General features: G+C 42.4%; 1 protein-coding gene across 1 annotated transcript in view; it reads right to left on the bottom strand.

The window, feature by feature from the left end:
* Positions 1–26,901, bottom strand: part of FAM149A (family with sequence similarity 149 member A) — a 69,143-nt gene extending 42,242 nt beyond the window's left edge. The window contains exon 1 of the mRNA XM_084856625.1: positions 26,240–26,901. Within this exon, the coding sequence (XP_084712751.1) occupies positions 26,240–26,676 (437 nt within the window). The 5' untranslated portion in view covers positions 26,677–26,901. The remainder of the gene's footprint in view (positions 1–26,239) is intronic.
* Between the last annotated feature and the right edge of the window lie 391 nt (positions 26,902–27,292).

Below are 27,292 nucleotides of genomic sequence, written 5' to 3'. Positions count from 1 at the left end.
AAAAGAACCACTTGTTCAGATGCTCTATGTATTCCTGGTACAAGGTGGAAGAGCCCCCCATACAGTCACCACCACACCAAGGTCATTTCCATCTTCATCTTCCCCATGATAAATGTAATGTGTATTCCCATACCTTAGCACAGCCTTGCAGTCAAACACTAGCCTGGTAGCTATAAACAAGAAACTGCATGTAGGTGAGCTCACTGAATCGCATGCAGGTGAGTGAGCTGATGGAGCACTCTGTCCCTTCTCTGCACCCAGCATAAAAACCAAATTGTCTCCCAGAGGAAGAAAGCCTTCACATCCAGCATAGAAATGCAGTGGGCTGCTGCATGAGGGATGAAATTCTCTGTCCCTCCTCTGCTAAGACCTAGAAGACTAGTTCAAAAATGTGCAGCCTACCAACGTTTGTGAGCTTCTTTACAAGGCTGCCTCAGCATTACCCCAAAATGTTGAGGCAGAGCCCGATTACTCTGGTGCAGCTGAGCAAGGCTGCCAAATCAGTTATTCTGGGGCCAAACTTACTTCAATTTGTAACTTGTTCCCCCATTCAATGGTATAATGAAACAAACTGAAAAGAAGACAAGAAACCTTGGCAAGATCAAGGGTTCCTCTCTTTTCTTTTGTCCATAGAGGTCACAGAAAGAACAGAGCTATCACCGCTGGAGGCAGCTGAGTTTACATTTCCACTGAGCCTGTGAATGAACCAAAGAATCAGGAACAAGATTAGAGTTGCTGTCTCAGGACAACCTGGGATAGCAACTCCAGACAACATGCTCAGAGGGCTTCTCTACATGGGGCTTTTATCCTACGATTGAGATTAATCACACACGGAAGTTTGCGGGTCCTTTACATGACGTCGTCAACCTCCAGTGCCTCTCTCATACTTCCCAAGCACTTCCGCAGCTTAATTTGAAACGGAAATAATGTAGTAACAAACAGATCCATTTTCCATTTCTCAGTGAAAGAGGAAATCCTGCAATAAGAGGCACTAGACCACAGCACCATCTAGTGGCTGTATAAATGAAACATATAGAACTTGTGGATAAAGGGGAAAAGGGGGGGAAGGGAAGCGCATATAAAGGGCTATCTTAATCCCGGAAAGAATCCAGAAACTGAAGCCCCAGTAAAATTATGGGACAAAAAGCCTCTGTGTGGAGAAGCCCTGAATCTTGACTGCGTAAATTAAGCCAATGATCCCTAAAATATCATGAATGTTACTAGTAACAGTGACATTTTAAAAGGAGGGGATTCTCTTTCCCATCTTCACCTTCTCTTTGGTTTCTCTGTGTCTAGCATACACATGTCTAGCACAACCTAAAGTGTTTGTGCATGTAGATGAAACTCAATGAGAGTCCAAGGTAGGGAGACAGGCAGGTAGGAACAAGCGAAATCCACGTGCTATCCTGCCCAATAGTTTAAGTTTCTCTCAAAGGGATTTATTCCTGCCCTTTCATGCATCAGGTCTCCTCAAGAGAGATCACAGAACCTGCAACCCACATATGGTAGGTTAATATTTACTACCTCTTGTGGGTGCTATGGAACTGCTACCTCTGGGGACAATTAGCGCCTGGAAGAGGGCAATGGTGATTGGTAAAATGGCACAGAGAGGAAAGGGTTGAACAATTTCTCCCCCTTTTCAGTGAAAAGGACAGCTGTACTGACCCTCACTCATACTGGCTGCATTAACGTTTGTTTATTAAAAGGAGATTCAATCAGTTTCTCCTGCATCATGTATAGTTTGGCCCTAAGACCCATTCCATTGCTACTAACATCTGCTGTATTGTCCCTACAGTTTTTAAAGATAATCTTCAATCTTAGCTCTTGATGTGCGGGAACAGGAAATATTTTTTTTTTAAAGTTTGACATTTTACTTGGCTTGCCTGGTAGAACTTCTGCCCACCTCATCAGAAGCAAAGTTGGGATGTTTTCAGTTTCTTCTCCAAACTACAATGTAACTCTCAATGACTGAATGTACGATTTAGTAGAGATGGCAGAGAATTCTGCCACAGATTCCAGTGAGGCCAGATTCTAAAGAATTCGCCACAGAATCTGTGGCGGAATGGCCTCCTGCCCCCCTGCCCCCCTGCCCTCCCCCATGGAATCCCCCTGGGACGGAACTTACCTGGGGCGGATGCAGTGGATTCAGCGCCAGTGGTTCCGGCGCCGGCGGCTCCGGCAGCTGGTCTCCTGGCCGGCCGTGGCCAGGCTGCTGTGGCCGCCATTGGCGTCCTTGCAGCTGCGATAGGCTATGTAAGTATTTACATAGCCTATCACGGCTAACCCCCCACCCCCAAAAAAACCCAGCATACACAAATGGCGGCGGCTACGGCAGCCGCCATTTGCATTCCCTATTTTTCGCCGTTCTAGCCTACGTAAATATTTATGTAGGCTATTACAGCGGGGAAAAAAGGAACGTAAATAGCGCCCACTACGCTATTTGCATTCCCCCTTTTTTCGCCGTAATAGCCTACGTAAATATTCACGTAGGTTAGAACGGCGAAAAATAGTGAATGCAAATGGTGGCCACCGGTAGCTGCTGCCATTTGCGTACGCCATTTTTGTTTTTTGTGTTTTTTTGGGTTGCCGTGATAGGCTACATAAATACTTATGTAGCCTATCATGGCAGCCTGGCTGGACACAAATGGCGTCTGCAGCAGCCCGTCCGTGGCTGGAAATCCAGCTGCGGATGGCCCTGGCCAGCTGCTCCGCGGAACCGCCACAGAGCGGAGCTGGCCGGGCAGGATTCTGGGGGGGAGGACTGGATCGCCACCCCCCCGTTGAGGATTCCAGGGGGAGGGACAGAGCACCTCCCCCTCCACTGCAAAAAATTCCGCAAAAAGGTGAGTTTCGTACATCCCTATAATTTAGACTAAAGAAACACACTGACTCAGTTTGGACATCAGTATTTTGGGTTAATAAGCCTCATATCCATGTGCTCCACCCCTACACCATCCCTTACTGCCTTCCTCCTCTCTTCTCAGTGTGCTGCAATAAGCCAGGATGTCTTCAATTAACCATACCTTTCTATTACATCTGAACTGGGATACTATGGTTTGGAACAAAGCCAGGATCATATGCCAACTGTGGTTTATGACCTTGGCTTGTTCTGAACCACTTAACCTTATTTTTCTGATTTGGATATGATGGGAATGTGGGGTTAATTAAAGACTTTCAGGGTTAATCATAGCACACCAAGAAAGGAGGGGGAAGGTGTGACACATGGGGACATATCATGGCTTATTAACCCGAGACATGTATGTCCAAACCCAGCCACCATGTAAGCATCCAACAATGAGTGCCCTGAAATAAAGTTTTATTTTAAGCTACCCTGGTGAGGTAACACACCACCACCACTAGGCGTCATCATCTTATATAAGAATATGGCAGTGTAAGGCTTATTACTAGAGATCTACCAGACCAATTTTGTTCATCTTTGTTTTAAACTGAAGCTTGAGCTGTGTAGACCTGCAGAAAATTTTGAAACTTCAAAAAGGTTGAAAGCTTGAGCTTTGGGCAGCTCGGGAAGGGAGAAGGATGAGGCAAAGGGGAGGTTAATGCATATACTCCACACTGTGCATGAAATGTAACATGTGACACACTGTTTGTATGCACATGAAATAATGCTTACTCCTGTGAGCATTTAGAGTGCTGGGCCAATGAAAGGACAGGCACAGAATGTTGGGAAAGGGGCTGAAGAAAAGTCCGTTGGTGACAGTTGGAGGAGGAGGAGGAATAGAAGTTGAGGAGGAAGAGCTGAAAAGACACCAGAGGGAGAAGAAAGAGGAAAACAAGAGAGGAAAACAGATAGACAAGGCACCAGAAAGAAGAGAAAAAGTTGACATGAAGCAATAGAATCAATAAACTGGAAGAAACTTGGGTTGTTGTTTCTTAATTTAATTTTTATTTATTGTTTTTTAAAAACATTTTCAAATTCTGAAACTTTGAAAAAGTTCAAAGCTTGAGCTTTAATAGCAAAACAGTATGTTTCTTGGCACCGCATCAGTCTCCTATTCTTCAGTGGTTCCATGCTGGTTTATTTGCTCCACCCCAAACAACGCCTAATCTGACATCATGTGTTTTCAACCTCAAGAACTTCAAGAAATGGTAAATGATCTTTAAAAAAAAATGTTGTTGTTTTCACCTTTGCCTGTTTATTTGTAGTACATTTATTTTAAAAGTGTAAAGTTGTTTCAGTCACTAAGGAAACGAGAAAATATATTTTTATCCAATCATTCTCAGACTACTAGCCCCAGTTACATGGGATTTACACTAGTTTATTAGATTGTTACAAAACCTCCACATAATAGCTATTAAGAGCACAGTCATTCTATTTTCCGTCCCCATTCTTTCTAATTAAAAATGAGCCTGCTATTTCTCTTTATTTGGTTGGCATTTTAGTAACCATTTTTATGGGCATTTCAAACATTTAATAATAAATATGTTTTGTAATAGTTTTTCCACCAAAATGCTTTATAAAAAAAAAAGTGGATTTGCCATTAGGGGACAGTATCTAACAGTGTCACTGTGCTAGCACAAATGACATTGCACTAACAGAAACTAGGTTCTGAACTATGTGCAAGGGGATGGTCCAACTACAATTCCATCTGAGCAAGCGATTATGCAATAGATTGTGCAACTACAATTAGCATGCATGCATTCGTGCATGCATTGATGGAAGAGGCACTAGGTGTCTGACTTGGGTTTTATTTGTATGCACAGTATACAGCATGCCCAAATTAGCAACATTCCAGTGAAATCCTAATTTGCAAGCAACCACCGACTCTACATAGGTGGCAAATTGTTGCTGAAATAGTCCTGAACAAAACCATCCCTCAGAGAGACTGCCAACTGGTTAGGACACCTATAGTCCCTGTTGCACCATAGGCTGCACAGGCACATGGCTTTCCTGTATGGGATTCACTGGTGGGAGTGGTGGTGATATTGCATCCCTGGTAATCATATTGTGCAACACCATCACTACTTCATGGGCTTCTCTGTTGCCAGACAAGGGCAGCCAGTGCAGAATTCTGAACCTCATCTTCAGTTGACCCAATGTCTGTTCTATCAAAGCTTGTGTTCTCCTATGTGCCTTGTTATATGCTGTCTGTGGCAGCGAAGTTCGCCTCCTGTATGGTGTGAGAAGATATGGTAGGAGGGGGTATTCACAATCACCCGTAATACGGGGGGGGGGATTATTTGTTTCTATGCTCTGCTCAACAGTGACCCTCACATCCTAACCAACAATGGTAGTCACCAAGCAGCCACCCCTGTCCTGCAAATGCAAGTGGAGACATCCTGAATAGGTGGGTGGGAGTTATGAGTCCTTCCAGGAAATAGTGCACACAGATTTGTGAATGTTCCTCTTGCATCACAGGCAAAGTGTAGATTAAGACTGTGGAACTTCTTGCAGTTCCTAAACTTGGTCTCTGAATCCAAGATGGATTTATAGGGATATGGATTTATAGAGATATGGCTACAATCTACCAAGCCTATCACATTTGGTACACCAGCAAGAGCAAAAAAATCAGCTTTGATTGCAGATATTTCAACATCCTCTTGAGGAAAGGGAATGAAATCATTAACATGATGCACCATGGCTTTCAAAAACATGTCTAACATGTCTAAAAACATGACAGAGGACTGTGAGAGATTAATGGTTCCAGCAACCCCTCTTTGAAATGATCCAGACGCAAGAACCATGAGACTGATAAGCATCCTTTGGATAGGTGGGATTTTATTATTTATTTATTTATTTATTTATTTATTTATTGCATTTATACCCCGCCTTTCTCCCTCTTGCAAGGAACTCAAGGCGGCTTACATTATCCTCCTCCTCACCATTGTATCCTCACAACAACAACCCTGTGAGGTAGGTTGGGCTGAGAGTCTGTGACTGGCCCAAAGTCACCCAGTAAGCTTCCATGGCCAAGTGGGGACTAGAACCCGGATCTCCCGGCTCCCAGTCCGTCACTCTCACCACTCTCATTTTCCATCAGGAAGTTCTGCCAGTCCTCAGATGTGGCTCCAGAAATTGCAGGAGATGTCTCAGGCCTCTATGGACAAGCTGACAGAGCTGAATGCACTCTTGATCTGTGTCTGAGAGACATCTTACTCTTCCAGGTCAGATATACCTTCTTCTACCTGCTACACAGTGTTCATAAAGCCAACAGGCAGCCATTAAGAACAGCAGCATCAGATGCTGCATTCTGCTCTGAGTGCTGATTCCTGCTGTAAATGGGAAACCTGAGTACAGAGCAGAAGGCAAAATAACAAGCTGGGGTCAGAACAAATGATCAATGTGTCATTGTTCTCCACTCAAAAGTGGGGTATAATTTGTTATTATTTTCTGTCCTATTCTTTTTCTTTCTGACAACATGAAATGTTGACTTGGGCTGTGTTTCCATGACAATGAAAGGAGAAGCTAATGGAAGAGTACCGGATTTTTTAAAAGGAATTTGCTTTGCTGTGAGCAGGGTTCCACGAGCATATTCTCCAGCCCAGTAAAAATCACTTCACAGAACATACTTCCTGGTGGGGGTTGGAGTGAACATCATCTGACTGGCAGGGGCTGCTCCACCAATAAGAGAAGCTTCCCCCACTCTCTCCTTTCCCCTAAAAGTCCAGATGCACCTGCATTTCAGGAGCAAGCCTCACTGAGCACAATGGGAGTTACTTCTGAGTAGACACACATATGCTTGTGCTGGGAAACGAGGGCGGGGGGAGAAAACAAAGACAGAAACCAACCCTCATTTTAACCCGTAAATCGCTGGTGGAAACACCCCCTTGGTTGCTTCAAGGCATAACAGTGAAAAGCCAGTCAAAACATTATTGCCCAATGTGACAAAGAGTTTGCCTTAGAGAAAAACAAGCTGATCCCATGAGGAAGAGATGAATTAAGAGCAGAAAGAAAGAAAGAAAGAAAGAAAGAAAGAAAGAAAGAAAGAAAGAAAGAAAGACAGACACTTGCATTTGAATGAGGATTTGGAATAGACAAAGTTATGGGGGATAAAGCTATCAATGGCTCCTAGTCCTGATGGCTATATCCTACCTCCAGTATCAGAGATGGTATGCCCAAGTACACCAGACGCTGGGGAACACAAGCGGGAAGCTGCTTTTACACTCATGTCCTACTTGGGGCTTTCCCATTGGCAGCAGGTTGGCAACTATGTGAACAAAATGCTGGATGAGATGTACCCTTGGTCTGATCCAGTGTGGCTCTTGTTATGTTCTTTGGATTTTTCCTGCCTGCTTTAAGGCAAGGTTGATTTGATTTAAATCAAATTGATTTAAATCACTTCTCTGAAGGACTCAATTTTAATTATTTAAATCACAGTTTAAATCACTAGTGAAGAAGATTATATTTAATCATAATTTTAGTATAAGTACAGAGATGTAGGTTTCATTAGAAGGTTGGTACACAGTGGAGGATACATGCATCAGCAGCTTCCTCAGGAGAAAGGACTGCATGTTCGGTTCACTTTTGGTTTCACTTTCTGTTCCCCTCCCCATCCCTTGCATTTATATCCAGAGTCCTCCACCTTGTTCAGATCTACTCCATCTCCCCAAATTCTCTATTCATTGACCTTCTCTATCTTTGCACTTGGAGAGAGGCAAGGTTCAGAGGGAGAGACAGACAGACAGACAGCATGCACTTCTGTATACCACCTGCAGTGCAGAACAGGACTGATCAGGTTATTTCCCATCTCCTTAACTGCTGTTAACATATTCACAGAATATAACTAGAAGCTGTATATTTAGTATTCATGATTATATCTTTGACCTAGGCTAGGCTCTTTTTTTACTAATTGTTTTAAGAAAATTTCAAAATCTGGTTTTAAATTTTAAAAATCCGATTTTTAAAAAAATCATTGATTTTTATCAATCTTGCTTTACCACATGTTTGTCACACAGGAGACTGTGACTGATGGGATTTTTTAAAGTTCTTCTGGGTTAACTTTTGATTTTTATTCTAATTATTCAGAGGCACTGAAGCTGAACTAGGTCTTTGGAAGTCAATTCATTCAGTGTGCTAATAAATCTCTACTCAAAACAAGTAAGGGCCAAACGAAATGTTCTCCTAATCATGCATAGTGGAACTACATATGATTGTTTTCCTGTCTTGCAAGCATGCACAGCTCCAATTTGGATTGGGACCGTGGCACTGGGAGAGGAGGGTTTAAGCTTCCCCCTGCCACCCACCCACCCACCCACACACCTGTTTTCATCCCAAATGTACATACACACATGGGGGGGGGGGGTTAAAAAAAAAAGTCTCAATCAATTCCAATATTGTGCAACAGGAAAAGCTTGTACAAATGGAAATCTTGTGATTCCAAAAGCTTGTGCAATGGGAAGTTTCAATGGAGCTCTGCTACCAGTATTCGAGTTTGCAGAATGACACTGTTGGATACTGCCCAGGAGGGTTACATTCGGGGAGGACACACACACAACAAAACACCTAAAAGGTCTGAATCAACTGCACCTTGCAACATGAAAATGTCACCTGACAAACTGCATGAACTGGCCCCCTATGCACTTTTGATTTCAGTTACATGATACATCAACACCATTTTTCTGTTTTCATAGTTTGCACTAAAGTCCTTGAAACTGAAAGAAATGAAATTTTTATTACTCTGTCTCAATGATAAAAACAAAATAACCAAAAGTTCCTTTCTGTCTGCAAAGCTTCTTTAATATATATACATACTTAAACTATTCTTTTGTCTATTAAAAACTACTCAAATGAAAAATCATTTATATAATAACAACGGTAAAATTACAGCTCCATGCTACTTCAAGGAGGAAATATGACATTCAGCTCCTATGATAATTCTGGTCAAGAGTCTAGCAAGAAAAGTAAAATATTAGAATGGGCGCTGTTTATGAGTATGCCCACAGCTGTCTGAAAAGGTGGTTATTATATTTCCTCCCCATAAGTATAATTTGGAGGAGAGGACAGAAAAGGGGGAATAAAACTTGCCAAACATAAGGTTCTCTTATGAAATGTTTTTAAAGGGGGGAGGCTCAACATCTGCACAAAATTAGTGTTTAGTCTTTACATTTCCATCCCTTCTTCCAAAGAGCCATGCAAGACAGGTTAGAGCACCCTTCTCCGACTTGTTGCCCTCCAGATGTTTTGGACAACTCCCATCATGCTGACAATTGGCCATGCTGGCTAGGGCTGATGGGAGTTGAAGTACAAAAAGGACGAGGGAGACAGGGAGAGAGAGAGACAGTGTCACTTGCACAAAGGCTACCCAATGAGCTCCATAGCTCTAACCCAGTGTTCCAATGTCCACAGATATTAATCTACAAAATTAGTATATACGCAACACTGTACAAAGAATAACCAATTGTTCAAGAGCAATTTGGTAACGTTGCAATACTTCATTTAAAAAACAACAACAGTACAGTCTGAAACATGTGTTGCATTAAAAGCTCTGCTTAGAAACCCATCTCTGAACAAAACATTGCTAGCTTAACTTTACTATGAAGCTCAATAAAAGGGCATGTCATAAAATGTATGGGCCATAGAAAGATATTTACAAAAAGAGGAACAAAAGATGAAGCACAAGATTATCTCAATGCCACTAATTTTAAGTGAAAATATAGTAAGAAAATTGGAGCATAAATCGTTGAATTACATTTGAACCAAACAGTATTATTTGCTAGATCATATTATTTTTTAATTATGATTAGCTATACTTCATTTCTGACAGGGAGATATATTTATTAGGAAAGTAATGTGTCAATGGGAAAAATATTGTCATACGTTTCATATATAAATTATTGATAAAAGTCAAGAAAAATGCCATCAGCTTAATTAACTATCACAAAAAGGAGACTAATTAGTATCTTGGTGGAGGTGTTTTATTTCTTTGGAATCAGATAGGAAACATTTACTGTAACAGGATCAAGTATCCATGAAATAGAAGGGATAAAAGGTTGAAGACATCTCCATTCTTGGAGATGCATGGACCAATCTTGGAAATGGTCCATGCATCCCCAAGAATGGATATCAATACAATCTTATAACAAGGTGCAAGCTCCAAGTATCAAGAATCTCTTCATTATATTACTGGTTATATGACGTTGGAACGTGGGGAACAACTGGGCCTTGCTTAGAGTCCCTCCATAATAATGGGAAACAGGGCTGGCTAGACTAAGAACAGGGCCTTTTCTACTATGGTGCCACTTGAATGAAACCAAATTCTATATTGCTAACCAGATAGGACTGATTAAAAATTCACTATTCTCACTACATCTACATTATTTAAAAGGATCAGACATTTTAGAGCAAATGAGAGAGTCTTGTAGCACCTTAAAGACTGACAAATGTATTAGGAGTGTTTTCATGGACCACTTCATCAGATGCATGAAGTATAATCCTAAACCTGGAAGGCATATATACAGACATGGTATATATGTTTATATGAGTACATGGTATATGGAGGTGGAGTGGTCAGAGGGCAATTTCACTAATCAGGAATGCCCTGGTTTAAACAGGAAGAAACTACTTAATGGCTTTAGGAGCATGGGGCAAGGTGGAAACTACCAATTCAAATCACAACATCCCTAAACATTCTCAATAGCACTTTGCCAATCCCCACTGGAAAGGCTGACACTGCAATTATGTTTGGTTGGTGTTTTTTTTAAAAAAAGCCACATATATGGTCTGAAAAAAGACAGAAGGCCAACATGGAAAACACCAGAATGCAATGGGTTGGCAACAACATCATCTCGATTCCCTGTAAAAACAAAGTGTGCAAATTATGTCCATTCCAGACTAAACAGCTGGTGTGCAAGCAAGCAGTGTTGTGTTCATTCTCACAGCAATCCTGAGGTACAACTAAAACAGACAATTCCTAGAGCCATGCTTCAGTACAGGAGTCTGATAATTCTACTGCTCACTCTTTTAATACTGCAGGTATAATAGCAGGTCTCATTGAGTTTTCTCAAGTAAACATATTATTCCCATTCAATGAAGTCCAAGCTGCCCTTGCAAAACAACACAAGTATACCTCTTCCACCACTTCCTCCTCTGTAATCATTAATAAAAAAAGCCAAGGCCACAATTTAAATCTTGTTGCAACTGTCAAGAGAGGAGGTCTTGGCGTATATTTTAGCTTAATACTGACAACCTCTTCTTTTGAAGCCTCTGAGGTCAAGTTCTAATCAAGAGAGAAAAATTCTTCACTTAGAAGCACTCCCTGAATTTCTCCTCCCTAAATGAGAGGAAATACCGATTTATTGGAAATACCAATAAATGAGAGGAAATGCCTTCCCCAACCTCTTGCCCTCAGGTGTGATGGGCTACAACTCCCATAATCCCACAGCCAGCTGTGTTAGGCACCAGGTTGGGGAAGGCTACTTTACAATATGAAATGCCATCACTGTGTATAGTTTGTCATTCAGGAATAGCGCAATCACTGAAATGGGGATGGGCAAACTGCAGTCCTAGGTCTCGTCCTAATTTTAAAAACCCTCTGCAAGCAATCAGTTCAGTTCAGACCAATCTGTTCCTTCCTCAGCAGCCAAATGTGTGGGAGGGGGGAAGTGAGGGAGGAGGAGGAGATGGAAGTTGCCAGACAGAGGGGGAAGGGGGTGGCAAAAAAAGAGAGAAGACAGTGGTCCCAACAGATAACTCCAGGGCCTTGACAGAAAAAAAAAGGTTCCCTACCCATACTATTCACACTTTGGGCTTCTTCACACAGAGCTTTTATCCTGCAATTGAGATTGCTCACTCACAGAAGCGTGCGGGTCCTTTTCATGGCATCGTTAATCCCCAAGGAACATCCAGAAGTATTTCCTGTTTTTTCAGTCTCAAATAGATCCAGATCTAATGAACCATTTTTTAAACTTGGAATGTAACACAATTAAAACAGCCACTAGATGACGCTGTTTCATTGAGGTCTATAGAACATTGAAAATTAAAAGCTTCCCCTCTCAGCAATGGTCACTGTCCGGCAGCCTGCAATAGAAGTGGAAAGGCTCCAGAACGGGAGGACTGCAGGAGTTTTCTTTAGTGTAAAAGCAGCCTTCACCTAGGAGTAAGTCCCTGAATAGACATGTATAGGATTTCACTGTGAGTGATCAACCCTTAATTTTTTCTGAAGTATGGTTTCTGGTCCTTGAACATGTAAAAGAAAACCTGACCATTTACTTTCTCTATAAGATAAGGGAGAGCAGTGCTTATCAGTTGCAATTTTTTAAAAGGGGGCATTTCTAAAAAGATAAAGCACTAATTAACCCATTTGAAAGTTCTCGATTTGTGTATCTTATTGGTGTTTCTTTCCAGTTACAGAATTCTATTCTGACATAACCAGGGATCCACAAATTCAGTCACCAGTTTGCCAATGGCAACCACTTTTTCCACTTCCTGGAATACTCTGCATATTGTGAAGAACTCGGGGTGTGTCTTTCAAAATGTCAAGTGCAAGAGACAAACCTCTATGCACATGCGCATGCACACACACACATCCAGGCTTATGTAGAACTTGGGAGGAGATTTCCTCTTGCTGCACCCTAGATTTCTGGAAGAGGCAGAAATGGAAATAAAGTCTTGTACAGCTTCCACCTTAATGAAAGCCCAGAATGAAGTGAGACAAGACCCTCCAATTTACATATACAGAAGACTCATGGTGCACATCTCACTTATTCCTCCTACCTTCTACAAGATCAGATGCAAAATGACTCTCCTTTTCTATCAAGTCATACAGAAATAGGAAACAAAAAACAGCATGCTCACTAATAGATATTTCATAGTGGAATGTGTTCCACTATAGATGAGAAGCATCAAAGAAGTTATTAGAGGAAAGAAGACTTCTTTCAGAAAATGGAAGTCTTGCCCAAGTGAGGAAAACAAAAGGGAGCACACGCTTGCACAGAGGTGATGCAAGCAGACAATAAGAGATGCAAAAAAGCATTTGGAAGAGCATATCGCTAACAGTATCAAGGCCAACCATAAAGAATTCTTTAAATATATCAGAAGCAGGAAACCAGCTAGGGATGCAGTTGGACCACTGGATGACAATGGAGTTAAAGGAGTACTACAGTAGGATAAGGAGACTGCAGAGAAGCTGAATAAATTCTTTTCATCGGTCTTCACTACAGAAGCTATAGGACAGATACCTCTGCCTGAACTGATGTTTTCAAGAAGGGAGTCTGAGGAACTGAGGCAAATAGAGGTGACAAAAGATAAGGTTCTCAACCTTATTCATAAAGTGAAAGCACCAGGCCCAGATGGTATCCATCCTAGAATTCTCAAAGAACTCAAATATGAAATTGCTGATCTTCTAATCAAAATATGCAACATGTCCCTAAGATCAGCCTCTGTACCAGAGGACTGGAAGATGACCAATGTAACACTAATTTTTTTAAAGGGATCCAGGGAGGATTCAGGAAATTACACGCTGATTAGCTTATCATCTGTTCTGGGTAAATTGGTTGAAGGCATTATTAAAGATAAAATTAGTAAGCATATAGAAGGACAAGCCCTGCTGAAAAAGAATCAGCAGAGCTTCTGCAAAGGTAAGTCCTGTCTCACTAACCTTTTAGAGTTATTTGAGAGTATCGATAAACATGTAGACAGGGGTGATCCGGTAGACATTGTTTACTTGGACTTCCCATAGGCTTTTGACAAAGTCCCTCACCAAAGACTCTTGAGCAAACTTAGCAGTCATTGAATAAGAGAGGTCCTCTTATGGATCAATAACTGGTTAAAGACCAGAAAGCAGAGAGTAGGAATAAATGGTAAATTCTCCCAATGGAGGGAAGTAAATAGAGGGGTCCCACAGGGATCTGTATAGGACCAATGCTTTTCAACTTGTTCATAAATGATCTGGAACTAGGAGTGAGCAGTGAAGTAGCCAAGTTTGCTGATGCCCCAAATTATTTAGGGTGGTTAAAACAAAAAGGGATTGTGAAGAGCTCCAAAAGGATCTCTCCAAACTGAGGGAATGGGCATCAAAATGGCAAATGCGATTCAGTGTAAGCAAGTGTAAAATGATGCACGTTGGGGCAAAAAATCCCAACTTCAAGTATAAGCTGATGGGATCTGAGCTAGCAGTGACCAACCAAGAAAGAGATCTTGGGGTTGTGACAGACAGCTCAATGAAGATGTCAACCCAGTGTAAAAAAGGCAAACTTTATCTCTGGATTGCTCTCCCCAAAGACTGCCTGGCATCTACTCCAATATATTTTTGGTGCCAGGAAAACACTTTTTTAAGAAGTTCCCAGGCTTTAAAACAAACAAGTTTTCTTGTTTGTTTTATGCCACTCTGTTTTATTGTTTTGTTTTTAAAACCCTCAAGGTTTTATATTGCTGAGTCTTTTGTTTTGGTGTATTATTTTATATTTTGTGTTATTATTGAAATTATGTAAGCCATTCTGGAAATACAGGGTATTGAAGGGCAGGATATTGTCATGACCCCCAGCCCTTAGCCCTTCCAGTGTGCATCAGAGGATTCTGATGAGAATGAGCCCCAGGATTAGAGGATGAGCCCTTCCTCAGGAGTAGGACAGTCAGTACCTTCAGAGGACACAGCCCTGCCATCGTCCTCTGCCTCAGAGTATGAGTCCCCAGCAGCATCTACATCTCTTCAGCCTCACAGAACTCTCAGGCTACAAAATGAGGCAAGGGCCCTTTAACAGTCCAGTCAGCTCCTCCTGAAAGGGCAGAGCTGTCTACACTGCAGTTCTTGCTAGCCTTCATAAGGCTTTGGTTGGCTGCTGAGACAACATCATTCTTTTGCTGTAGTAGGAGAGAGTTACTCAAGGAACTACAAAATGGGACAGGTATAAATGAATTATGCCCACATCAGGTTTTTCAAGTTTTTGTATTGTTTCACAAAGTCGGCAAAATGTATTTAACCAGAGCCAACAGTGGAGCAAAAGAAATATGCGTTAGAAACATGTTAGAAGGAAACAAGTTAGAGAGTATGTGTGTGACAGAAAGAGAGGGGTGGTGGTTCTGGCCTCACCCACTGCCAGCATGTGCCCCTGAAACATTATCCTTGAGGGTATACAGATCTCAATGGAAAAAAGGTTCCGCCTACCTTGATTTATCACCAATTAACTTATACAATTGGACACAGCTTATATCCATGAAATTTGCAGAGCAATCCTATGCATGTTTTTTGTTCTCTAATGCTGTAGACTGTCTTACATTAAAATCTTCATACTACACATTTTGAGAGTAAAACCTTCCCTTAAAAAGTATTTCACTAATTCCAGAACAGAATATATTTCACAGGAGGGTGGTTTTTTTTCAATGTGCCCTCCAGTTTCCAATTTTTCATTGCAAAAAGGAGTGGGGAAGAATCAGACAAAAAAATCCTTTTCTTTCCTGAAATTTCCAAGTATTTTTTTACCCCTAGGCCTTCACATCTCTGCCCCTTCACCGCCAAGAATATTGCAAGGGAAGGTGGAATTGGGTTCAAATGGATTCACATGCCCTGAGGCAATCTTCTACCTCCCCTCAAACTCATGAATTTTCATGGGTATCCACTTTTATCTCTTAATCATGAATAGAGATAACACAGTATATTAACATCCTCAATAAATGGTTTCTGAACACAGCTTGAGTTACTAATTATTTATTACATTTCTAATCTGCCCCAAAACTAATGTTCTCTTGGCAGATTACGAACAGTTAGAAAACTAAAGTGCCATATAACAGTTAAAATAAAATACAAATATTTAAGAGAATAAAATACAACACAATGCCAAACAATACATAGCACAGGAATCCATAAAACAGCCATAATAACCTAGAACTATGTCTGTAAAATGCCTGGGAGAAAAGGAAGGTCCTTGCCAGGTGCCACAAAGATAACAACATAGGTACCAGATGAACCTCTTTGGGGAGTTTATTCCATACGTGGAGTTCCACCACTGAGAAGGCCCTCTCTCTTGCAGCCACTTGCCACCCATCAGTTTTTGAGCAGTAAGTGGCCCTCTCCTGACAATTTATTTATTACATTTTTATACCGCCCAATAGCTGAAAATCTCTGATGTGTACACCCTGATGTGTACATCCAGCAAAAATATCCCATTTCCTGAAATCTTTGCAAACCGCAGGGCCCATGGGGAAGAAGGTTGTTTGCTCTACCTTCTACAAAAGCGCAGGTAATAGGGAGAAAATCACCTTTCCTCCTCTGCAAGTCACCTCTCTTCCCCCATCCTCCAGTTACCTGTAATTCACAGAGACCCTGGGTGTTCTCCCCCTTACCACTGGACTTTTATAGAAGGCAGAAGACATTCCACTGCTCTGACTTCTCCAAAAGCCCAGCATGAAGACAGAGAAGACACCCTTCCTTCTACACACATTGGAGAAGGGCGGGGTCAGTGGAAACCATAAAGAATGGCTGGCAATTAAGCCAACATATATTTGTGGATCTTGGTTAGCAACCAAATCAAGCCAGCAGAGCTGTCATGTTTTTTATCAACTACAAAAGGAGTATTTACAACTGAAAGCTATACAATATACTTGCCTCTGTTGAACACAGCAAAGGAACCTCAGGGGTAATATTACCAGGAAAATATATATGTACATACAGCACACTGTAATCACATCAGTTATTCCCATGATGCTTGCATTGTTTCCTTGCAACTGACTTTCACTTATATAGTATTGTGTTCATCAAAACCAAACTTGCTGCATGTGTGGTGGTCCTGTTTTGTATTTATATCCCACTCTTCCAAAAAAACCCCAAAAAAACGTAAACTCAACACAGTATTCAAAAGAAAGGAACAACCATATAAGTTTAATTCAATAAGCATCAACAGTATAATAAAAGTATATAATTAAAACTATAAACAGAAGCATTTAGGCTCAAACAAACTAAAAGAGCAGAGCATTCTAAGAATCTGCCTAAAACTGGAAAGAGAGGGAGACTGTTAGATCTCCTCAGGGAGAGCATTCCAAACTTTTGGTGGCACCAAGGAAACGGCCCTATACTTTGTATCCATCATCCTGCATCCTATCGTGAAGGGATAGAAAGCAGAGCCTCTTAAACTTTTCTTAGGACTTGGACAGATTTATATGGGAGGAAATGGTCCTTGGGGTAACCTGGTCCTAGGCTGTTATTAACGGTTTTAAAAGGTTAAGACCAGCACTTTTACTTGGGCCAACAATCATCAAAAGAATACAGAGTGTAGTGTCGGAAACTGTTTCAGGCATAAACAGTCCTTGAATCTCCATGTGCCCTGACATCCTCCAGAGAAGCCTTACTCTGGATACCATTGTCATCAGAGCTTAGACTGTTATCTACAAAGGTCTTTTCCATTGTGGCACCCTGCCCATGTTCATCTCCCCTCTCAGGGAGGCTCAGTGCCTTTGGTTTTTCAGGATGTTAGTTAAAACCTTAGTCTTCTGGAAAGCATATGGGCTGAGGAAGGCATAACTTAAAAGTTTTTTGGCAATATGAAATATTAATTGTGAGTGTAAGTATCATCTTATATTGACCATTAAATTGTCCTTTGTATTTTATATATTGTGAGGATCTGAGAACAGGCTAGAACTGCAATCAATATATAAATAAAGATTAAGTAGTGATACAGAATGACAACAATTTTCTTAGGATCCCCAGAAATACCAGGGGGAGAAGGAGGAAACACAGTGAAGAGGCAAACTGTGATTAGGCACCACTGCTGTAAGCTTTCCAATCCCTCCTGTGCAATAGCACTGATTGAGGCACTATGATACCAATATAACTATGTCCATAAAGACAAAAAGAAGAAGCCTGATGGATCAGATTAAGGGTCTATCTTGTCCTGCATTCTATTTGCAGTCAAATTCCTCCAGGATGACCACAAGCAGAGCATGAAGACAACATAAGGTTCGTAAAACTGGTATATATTTTGATTCCAAAGGACCAAGAGGGAAAATAATTATGAACACATCACGAAGGAAGGAGACCTAAGATCATGCAGTAGGCATTTCATACCTATTTCAAAATAGCTTTGGGCAGCATCAATAAGCCATACTGGGAACTTGATTTACTGGAGAGCAACAAAGAAATTGACAGATTTTTAGATTCACCATGAAATATCCAGACACCACAGAAAAGGGCAATTGAAATGATCAAAGGGCTGAAGCAACTCCCCTATGAAGTAAGGTTACAACAGCTGGGATTTTTAAGCCTGGAAAAAGGTGAGTAAGGGCAGACATGATAAGAGGTGCTGTATGGTGTGGAGGATGTGGATAGGGAGACATTTTTCTCCTTCCCTCATAATACTAGAAACCAGGGTCATCCCATGAAGGAACTGGTTGGTGAGAGGTTCAGGACAGATAAAAGGAAGCGCTTCTTCACACAGTGCGTAATTAAACTATGGAATTCGCTACCACAAGATGTACTGACGGCCACCAATTTAGATGGCTTTAAAAAGGGGTTAGACAAATTCTTGGAGGAGAAGGCTAACAATAGCTACTAGTCCTGATGGCTGTCTACCTCCATTATCAGAGGCAGTATGCCTATGTACACCAGTTGCTGGGGAACATGGGAGGGAGGATGCTGTTGCACTTCTGTCCTGCTTGTGGAGTCCTAGTTGACAACTGGTTGGCCCCTGTGTGAACAAATGCTGGACTAGATGGACCCTTGGTCTGATCTAGCATGGCTCTTCTTATGTTCTTATTCCAATGCCTCCAACAGCTATTCAGGGTTGAGTTACATATGTTTTCAAACTAGGTTGATTACTTCTTGTCTTGACCTTGCCTACAATGATTGGGCTAGTAAACATGTTCATCACATGCCCAGAGATCACCAGCATGTTACCATGAGCAATTTAACTTTTGCATTTGGCCAATAACAGACCTGGCACTAACATGGGCATATGGCAAAGCCCTTCCCACAACTAATCATTGGAAAATTCAAATTCAGAAGAAACTGCCTAATCATTACTCTCCAAGCAAGCCTCAAAACTACTGTGTGAGTTTATTGCTAATTATGGAATTGAAGGTGTCTCATTAACTGAGAGAGCAATCCTATGGCCACTAGTCACAGGCTAGACAGCAACAGGATATGTCAGTTTCCAGGAACTGACCTCGGAGCCCATGCTCCGAAGTCAGTTCCCAGAGAACCGATCTTCCCCCCTCCCATGCTGCCTCGCAGGCATCTCAGAATGGCCCCGTGCTCCGCGCTTGGAAGAGGAGTGCAAAGTGGTGAAAATGGGGTGTTCCAGGGGGCGTTCTGGGGTGGGGAAGGCGGAGATGCCAGTACAACACATGCTATGTGTCATCCAGCAGCCTCCTCCCCTGCTCCACCTTCCCGTGGCTAGACAGCCAAAATTGGCTGTCTAGTCACAAATGTAGGGTGGCTGAAGCGCGGAGGGGACTATCCCCTCCATGCTTCTCCTGCCCCGCACTGGATAGGTGGTCACCTCCAAGTTCAGAGGTGGTCGCCTATCCCCATAGGATTGTGCCCTGATTATACTATAGAATATGCAGTGGAAACACAGGAACCACCTGCAGCGGGAAAGTGGGGGGGGGTGTTGTGCATGAAAGTAGTATTACGAGCTCCCCTCCAGTTAACCCTTTGCTACTGCCCTGCAAACTGCCCCTTCCAAAAGCTGCTCTGCAAGGGAAAAGCAGCCGCCAAGGAGCTTCAAGGCATAAGGAACTAAAGCTGAGACTGGGATTAAAATAGGGATGTCAGAGAATTCCGCGATGGATCTCGGTGAGGCCGAATGCTAGTGCATTCGGGCCCCCGAAATCTGTAGCGGAACGAAGCCCCCACCCCCCCACCCACAAAAGGTGCACGGAACGAAGTCCCCGCCGCCCCCACCCCACGAAAGGCACGCGAAACGGTGCACTTACCTGCTCCCGTCCGCGCTGCTTTGCGAATGGCGGCCATCAGGGGAGGGACGGAGTGCCTGCCCCCCCATCGAGGATGCCGGCTGGAGGGACAGAGCACCTCCCCCCCACCGCGGACTGCCCAGCGCAGAGCCAGGTAGGGGTTTCGTACATCCCTAGATTAAAAGCCAACCTTACACAATGCCTGATTATAAGCATACCTAATTCTGGCAGCACTACCATTGTGCAAGCACTCACTGTGTTTTGGACAGACATGCACCTTTCTCCCCCAGATCAAACACAAGGGAAATGTCCTCTTCTGGTTTGCAGGTGAAAGGGCTGTGCACATAAAAAAATCATCAGTCATAAAGATACTTCCCCACACTTCCCAGAGAGGGGAAAAAAGTGTAGGTTTTATATTTGAGCAGAAAGACAACGGGCTGTGTAGAGGGGGCAGAGCAGATGCCCATTTGAAGCCTGGGTGGTGGAGTGCAGAGGAAAAGACAATCAGCATTTCATCTGGAGGCTGTATGTGAGTTATCTGAACAGGGTGGGCAGAAAACTTACACTATACCTGTGCATGGGTATGTTTATACACAGCCAGGGATTCCCCTGAAATATTTTTAGGGCACAATGCTATGCATACTTACAAAAAATGGTCCTACAACTCCCAGCCAGCCATGCTGGTTGAAGAATGCTAGGAGTTGTACGACCTTTTTTCTGTTTAAGTGTGCATAGGATGGTACCCTTAAAATATTTTGGTCTTTCAGGTATTTTGGTAGTATCTATGCCACATCAGCTTAGGAAAAGACTTCAGTGATATAACTTATTTAAGCTCTGACCAAAAAGTTACAATATTATTTAATTTTAATAAATTGCAAGTGGTCTTTCTAAAGGTTTTCTTAACCAGATGAGCAGATGCATTCCATACATGACTAACGACTGTAAAAAATAACATATATGGGAGTCTAGATAAACTTGAATTGGGACTCAGGGGAAGGAAGACTGCAGTGATCAATATTTCATTAAGGTGTTTCTTCTAAAAGCTTAAGTGGAAGTGTCTAATTAAAAAAATGCTAATGTGAAGGTATAGCCTTTCTTCTTCCAAGAGGCATATCTTATTCCTTCTTCTGTATCTTTTTCTTTTTAAAAGGCAGACAATGCAGGTTCACTACATACTTTTATAATATGAATAAAATATTAGGTTTTCTATTAAACACATGCAAAGGAATTGAAGCAAAAGTAATAACAACAAGAGTAGTGTATCAAGTAAGGGTATCTGAAGGGCAGTTTAATACACCTGAGTATTTGGTAGAACATATGTATTTTCAACCTTATGTCGGGAGACTAAAATGTATAAAGAACAAAACTTAGTCATACTTAGAGCAGACCCACTGAAATTAATAATTCTTACATCCGGATTTAGCCCACTGTGTTTCCTAACAGAATTGCAAATTAAATGCTAGAATTGGTTTTGAAACTGTGACTAATGAATAGATCCCTTTCATTATAATACTGTGGACAAACAAATTCAGAATGAATTGAAAATAAAATATATTACTGATGTTCACAAAATTAGGATTGATCAGGAACCACCAGAGCAAGTCAGTGGCCTGGTTTGGATGATATCTCAGCTTAATAAACCAAGATATGATCAAGCCTTTGCCCTCGAACACAGCCCATATATTTTTGTAAAGTTCTAATGGCTAATTTTAATGGGCAGCATCCAACTCGACACTAGCACTAATATAAATTACGTTGCACTTGTGTAAGTGACCTCTAGTGCAGCACCAATGGTGTTGGTTGGTATGACAGATTTAGCTGGAAAACCTGTAATGCTAGCAAATGCCACTGGCATTGTGTGAGAGGTCGCTCATGCTAGCACAATGTAATGTACGTTAGCCCAACTTTCGGATTGCTCCTCCCTTCACAGCACAAGCAATTAAACCATGAAGCCTCTAATTAACCACAGTTGCCCAGTTCATCCAAAATGGGAAACTATAGTTACCAGCTTTGGAACATGCCTGGGTATTAAACCATAGTTTGAAGTTGGCTTCATATCCTTTTTCTTTCTTCTTTACTATAAATGCATTATTCCTTCACAAATATACATATAGGGCAGTATCCAATTCGATACTTGTGCTAACGTACACTACACTGCGCAAGCGTGAGCAACCTCTCGCATAATGCCAATAGCATTTGCTAGCACTACAGGTTTTCCAGCTAAATCTGTCACACCAACCAACACTACTGATGCTGCACTAGAGGTCATTTATACTAGTGCAACATAATTTATATTCACACTAGTGTCGAAGTGGATACTGCCCATTAAAATTAGCTGTTATTTACCAAAATATATGGGCAGAGCAATCCAAACCTGGACCAACTGGGAGATAAATAGCCAAGCCACTACGGCATCCTGAACCCTGCCAGAAAACAAGCAGCCAAGGCAGTTTTTCTTCTAGTAGATCTTGGTAATTTCCCCCCCGACACGGACACATACACACACACACACACACACACCAGCTTCTATAGATTTCAAGTTTTCTCAGTATTTACTAGTCACCAAAAAACAAGAACCTTTAATAAACACAAAATTCCAAACTCCTTTTAGAATATTTGTCTGTAAATATTCATTCCATTTCTTAATGTAAACTGTTTCCTCTTGCCCTGATTATTGCAATACATATGTAATATTGGTAAAGCTTTTTTTTTCCTTTTGAATTTACTAACTGCTCAAAATCCTCTTCTGAAGCAAATCCTACTTTCACCTTTGTCTCTCTAAAAAACTTTTTATCTGGATAGATAGATAAATTGGCAAATTCTTTCACATATTTTCTTTTACCCATTCATAAGTTTAAAAAGAGGTACCCAATATCCAATTCTGATACTTATTCGTTCCTCTCCTTTAACATTTATTAAAATTGTCCAAATGTCCATCTAAGTTAAAGTTTTCATCTTTAGTTACAGATGCCACTGGAGATACATTAGGTGCCAATAATTGCCTGCATTTATCCCAGATTCCCAGGCAAGTATTATGTAGTAATAAAGTATTAATAATGCTGTAACTGTTGTTATAACATTGTTTTGTTTTGTTTTTCTCATTATTCATATCAAGGTTGTTACATTCACCTTATTTGCTGTTGCCACAGTTGGAAAAAATAGCCTTTATTTTAATCTTTCATCCATGATATGAGCCATACCAATTTACTCATCTCAGAAATTGGTTTAATATCCTGGCTTATTCCGAAGCTGATCATGATCATTTCCCATTCTGGACAAAATGGAGAATTATGATTAATTAGAGACTTCCTGATTCGACTGCTCACACCATGAATGGAAGTGTGAAGGGGCTGGGTGCATAGGTTTGTTCATATCTTGGCTTATTGAGACAACACATGATCGGCCTAACTGAGCCACTGTAGAAACTGGGCCCTTAAACTGTAAACCCCCAATGCAGTCTTACCATGGTCTTCCAGGGGAAAAAATATTAACTGCTAACTAAAGAAAATATGCTGAGAAACCTTCACAAGTGCCTAATCAACCACTACAATTCAATACTGATCTTCAATGTAATCTATCCATCTCTGCAGCTGAGCCAACCTAACTGCTAGTTCAATAAAACTAGATCCACTTTTTTGTGCGAACACAGCTCTTCTTCCTCCTTTGACTTCCTCCTCTTATCAATGGAGTTTTCAGAGGTGGAAATACCTCACTATGCCCTAGCAGCTTACTTTAGGAAATGGTGATAATCCCTTTCCCCAGCCAGCTCAGTGACAATCTGCAAGATACAGAAAGTTTTTCTGAAAAGTCAGGTGATGGGTTTAGGACTAAGTTTCACCAAATGTCAACAAGCTTATGCAAATGCTTTGCAGTATCCCCAACTCCCCAGTTTGTTGATGTACACTTTGGCTCCAACCCAACTGTAGCTACAGGCAATGTCATAGATAACAAGAACTTTGGCTCCAATGGAGATGTGCATCTCCTTCCATATCTAAAGATGTATCGAATTAGTTCAATAGGGCCCAGATGAACATTGCAGTGTGAACATACATCCAAATGGGTCTTGCTGTTCCCTAACAACTATGTATGCAGAAGGCTTCTATGCATGTGGATCTCCCTGGGGGCAGGGGGTATTCTACCAAAGCTTTTGCTCTAAAATATTATTTTTTTGTAGGGGTGGGTGGGATTTGGACACAGTGAAGCAATCACATGATTGATCTCTTGCACCCAAACTCAGTTCACATATGATCAACATACATTTCAGCTTGCTAATCTGGTTTTGTGAATTGGATCTTGCTTCCCACAATCTTTTGCCTGCTTGGGGGAAATTAACAGAATTAACAGAATTTCACCATCCACTGTATTCCATCACTGCTGTCCTCTCTGCTTTAGCAGCTGCTGAACACATCTCCTGCATCAACAACTTTGCAGGTAAATAAACTACTGTTGTCCCAAGTGGAAGGTGATTCACGTAGTCCTTGTGCTTTTCAAGCCCAAACTACAAAGACAGAACTGTGGACCAGTACTGTTTCATAGGAAGGCACAAAAGCTGGATTCAAACTTCTCACATACATTTAGGGCACAATGCTATGCATGTTTAGACAGAAAAAAAAAAAAAGTCCTACATCTCCCAGCATGCCCCAGGCAGCATGGCTGGCTGAAGCATGCTGTATTATAGTAGGGCTTTTTCTGCCTAAAGATGCATAGGATTGTGCCCTAAGAAGCTAGATTTGCTATCACACAGGGCCCAAGAGTTGTTACACATGGTCACAATCAGATGCGCTAAACACTCCTAAACTCTTTGGCAGCCCAAACAAAGGAGATCTAGTCCAACTAGTACGGAAGGACAGCATACTCTCTTCCCAGCTGGTGACTTTCAGGGTTTATCTACATTATAAACATGGATCAGTTCTAAACCAATTGAACCACTGATGGCTTCCTCCAAAAACGCCTTGGAATTAAAGTTTGGAGAGGTAAGAATTCAGTTAGATTCCTAGTGTCCATCACAGAGCTAAACTTTCTCTTCTTACCATCACAGTTAAAGAGCTCAAATGTACAAAAGGCATTTTGTAGTTCTTTAAAAACACCTTCTTGAGGGCCGGAATAGACGTTATTTTTAAATGTCTGTCTAGAAGCTACATCTTTTCCCCCCATTTCTGCTCTAGAATAAGCACAGGGCCTCCAATATGGATCAAGTGCTTAGCATGGGAAGTAGGGGGGCTTTTAAGATCCGTATGCAGCCCCCTGCTCCTACACTAGACTAAAAATGAAAAGATGACAAAGCTGTTAGACATACATTTAAAGTAATGTCTGTTTTGGCCCTCAGAAGCAGAGAATCAAAGGCTGCAACCAAGAGTTAGTTGTTGTTTTTCAGAGAGTTGGAGGCAGTTTGAGATAAGGATCACTGCTTGTGGTATGTATACTCATTCCACTTTTCTCTGTGGCAAACAGATTTTTGTATTGTTTTACAACCCGTCAGCAACTGTTGACTAGCGGTGACAATGCATCAAAAGAAACCCGTGTTCATCACAGGAAGTAGCACTTCTCTCAAACCTCTTTCTTAAAAGCTATTGTCTGTCTCTATCCAAAATGAGAAAATTAATTGAGCCATCAGCACTAAGCATGTGAACTAGTAAACTGCATAATTCAGAAGTTCAGTTCATAATTCACAACAGTGTTCAACTGAGACAAGTATGATGCCTTCAACGGCTCTCTCCCAGAATTTTTTACTGCCTAGAGACAAACAGCTCCCACTCCCCATATACATAGATAGGACCCGTCACAATCTTTGCTTGCATAACCTATACAATAAATCTCATGAGTGCCTTCCTGACCACATACACCATCCTCTCCAACTGAGTTACCCAGCACACCTTTACCTCAAGGTGCAGAACTTTCCCCATAAAGCTGGACAGTCTCTTTCAAATTTGGAGTAGTGCCCAATGTTAGTCCTATGTAGAGTAGACCCACTGAAATGAATGAGACTTAAATTAGTCACGACTAACTCAAGACCCATTCATCTCAATGGGTCTACTCTAAGTAGGGCTAACGCTGGATACGAACTACAGAATTCTATGGAGGCGCATATATTGGTCAACATCTAGAAGATAATTTGCCCTTTTATACTCAGTAAAAGCACCAAGCACACTGATGACATAATAATTTACCATAGTGTGGTATATTACCACTTTATTCACCACCCAAGCGGTAAGGGAAAAGTTATCACGTTTCTGCACGAGATCAGAACCCCAAGTGAAGAAGTGGGGTAAGGGTCTCCTCCTCACCACTTGGTAAGGCAATACAGACGAGCAGTTTGTCCAGCAGTTACATGGACACGAAGTTACCAGGCGTTCAGGGGGCGGTATCGCACACCCAGGACGCGCCTGAGGCCGAGACCGGGAGGCCTGGCGCCGTGTGTGTCCCACACGTTCCCCCACTTGCCTGGGCGCGGAGGCTTCTTCCCGGGGGTCAGCGTCGGGCGCGCCCTCCTCGCCGATGTCGGGCAGAGTGACGAAGAGCGGCTGTTTGCCCGCGGGCGCTGCCCAAGCGCCAGACTCTCTCGCCAAAGAAGCCGCTGCCAAACGAGGGGAGCTGTTGCCGCTGGCGCCACCGAGGGGCTTCGCCGCCATCCCAGCCCGGCCCCCACCGGGAAGCGGCCGGCTTGGGGCCGCTAGGGCAGACGAGCCCCCCGCGGACGCCAAGGCAGCGGTGCGGGCGGGCAAAGACGGGGCGTCCAGGGGGGACGGCGAGGGAGCGAGGAGAAGCAGCGGCTTCGGCTGGGGGGCGCTGGTGGTGGCGGGCGAGTAAGGAGGGGAAGAGGCGGCGGGCTTGAAGAGTTTGGCAAAGACGGTGCCCAGGTCGAGCACCGCCACCTTCATGGTGCCGCCGGCCACCCCCAAGAAAGGTCCTGCGTCTTCTAAGGCACAAAGCCAAGAGCAGCCGCTTCCCTCAGGGAGGCAGGGAGGTTCCCCTTGCAAAAGCGCTGTCCTCTTGCCGCCCCGCAGCGGGGTCGGTGCAAGCCGCGATGCCCCGCCGTCAGAAGAGGAGAATCGAGCCTACTGGCTTGCGGTTGCCTGGGCCTGGACTTTCTGCCTCGCCCAGGTGCCCAAGGAGGGAGGGAGCGGCGGTTGCTAAGCTAAACAAAAACCGAGCAAGGCGCAGGCAATTGGGCACTCAGCAGCAACGCGCGCGCTCTCGGCGTCGAGAATGAGGCGAAAATGGAAGGGGTGCGCGTAGGTAGGTGCAATTTATTAAACAAAAATCTCTGGACGAGTAACCCTGTAATGGATTCTTATTCCTGCCCTTGTAATAGAAGTTCTTTACGGGTAATTTCCGTATAACTTCTTACAACACACACACACACACACACACACTTGTAGCCCAATCCTTTGTACGCATTTCCTTGGAAATAAAATCCCACGCAGTTCAATAACACTACGGCCTAGTTCTCACAAAAAGCAGATGAGGAAGTCAACCTATTTTTTCTAGGCTGCA

The sequence above is a fragment of the Heloderma suspectum genome, chromosome 5 (genome assembly GCF_057233095.1).
Source record: "Heloderma suspectum isolate Gila_16-S chromosome 5, 16-S_ref, whole genome shotgun sequence".
Classification (NCBI taxonomy): domain Eukaryota; kingdom Metazoa; phylum Chordata; class Lepidosauria; order Squamata; family Helodermatidae; genus Heloderma; species Heloderma suspectum.
The sequence above is the reverse complement of the archived record's forward strand: the minus strand, read 5'-3'. Positions and strand labels throughout refer to the sequence as shown.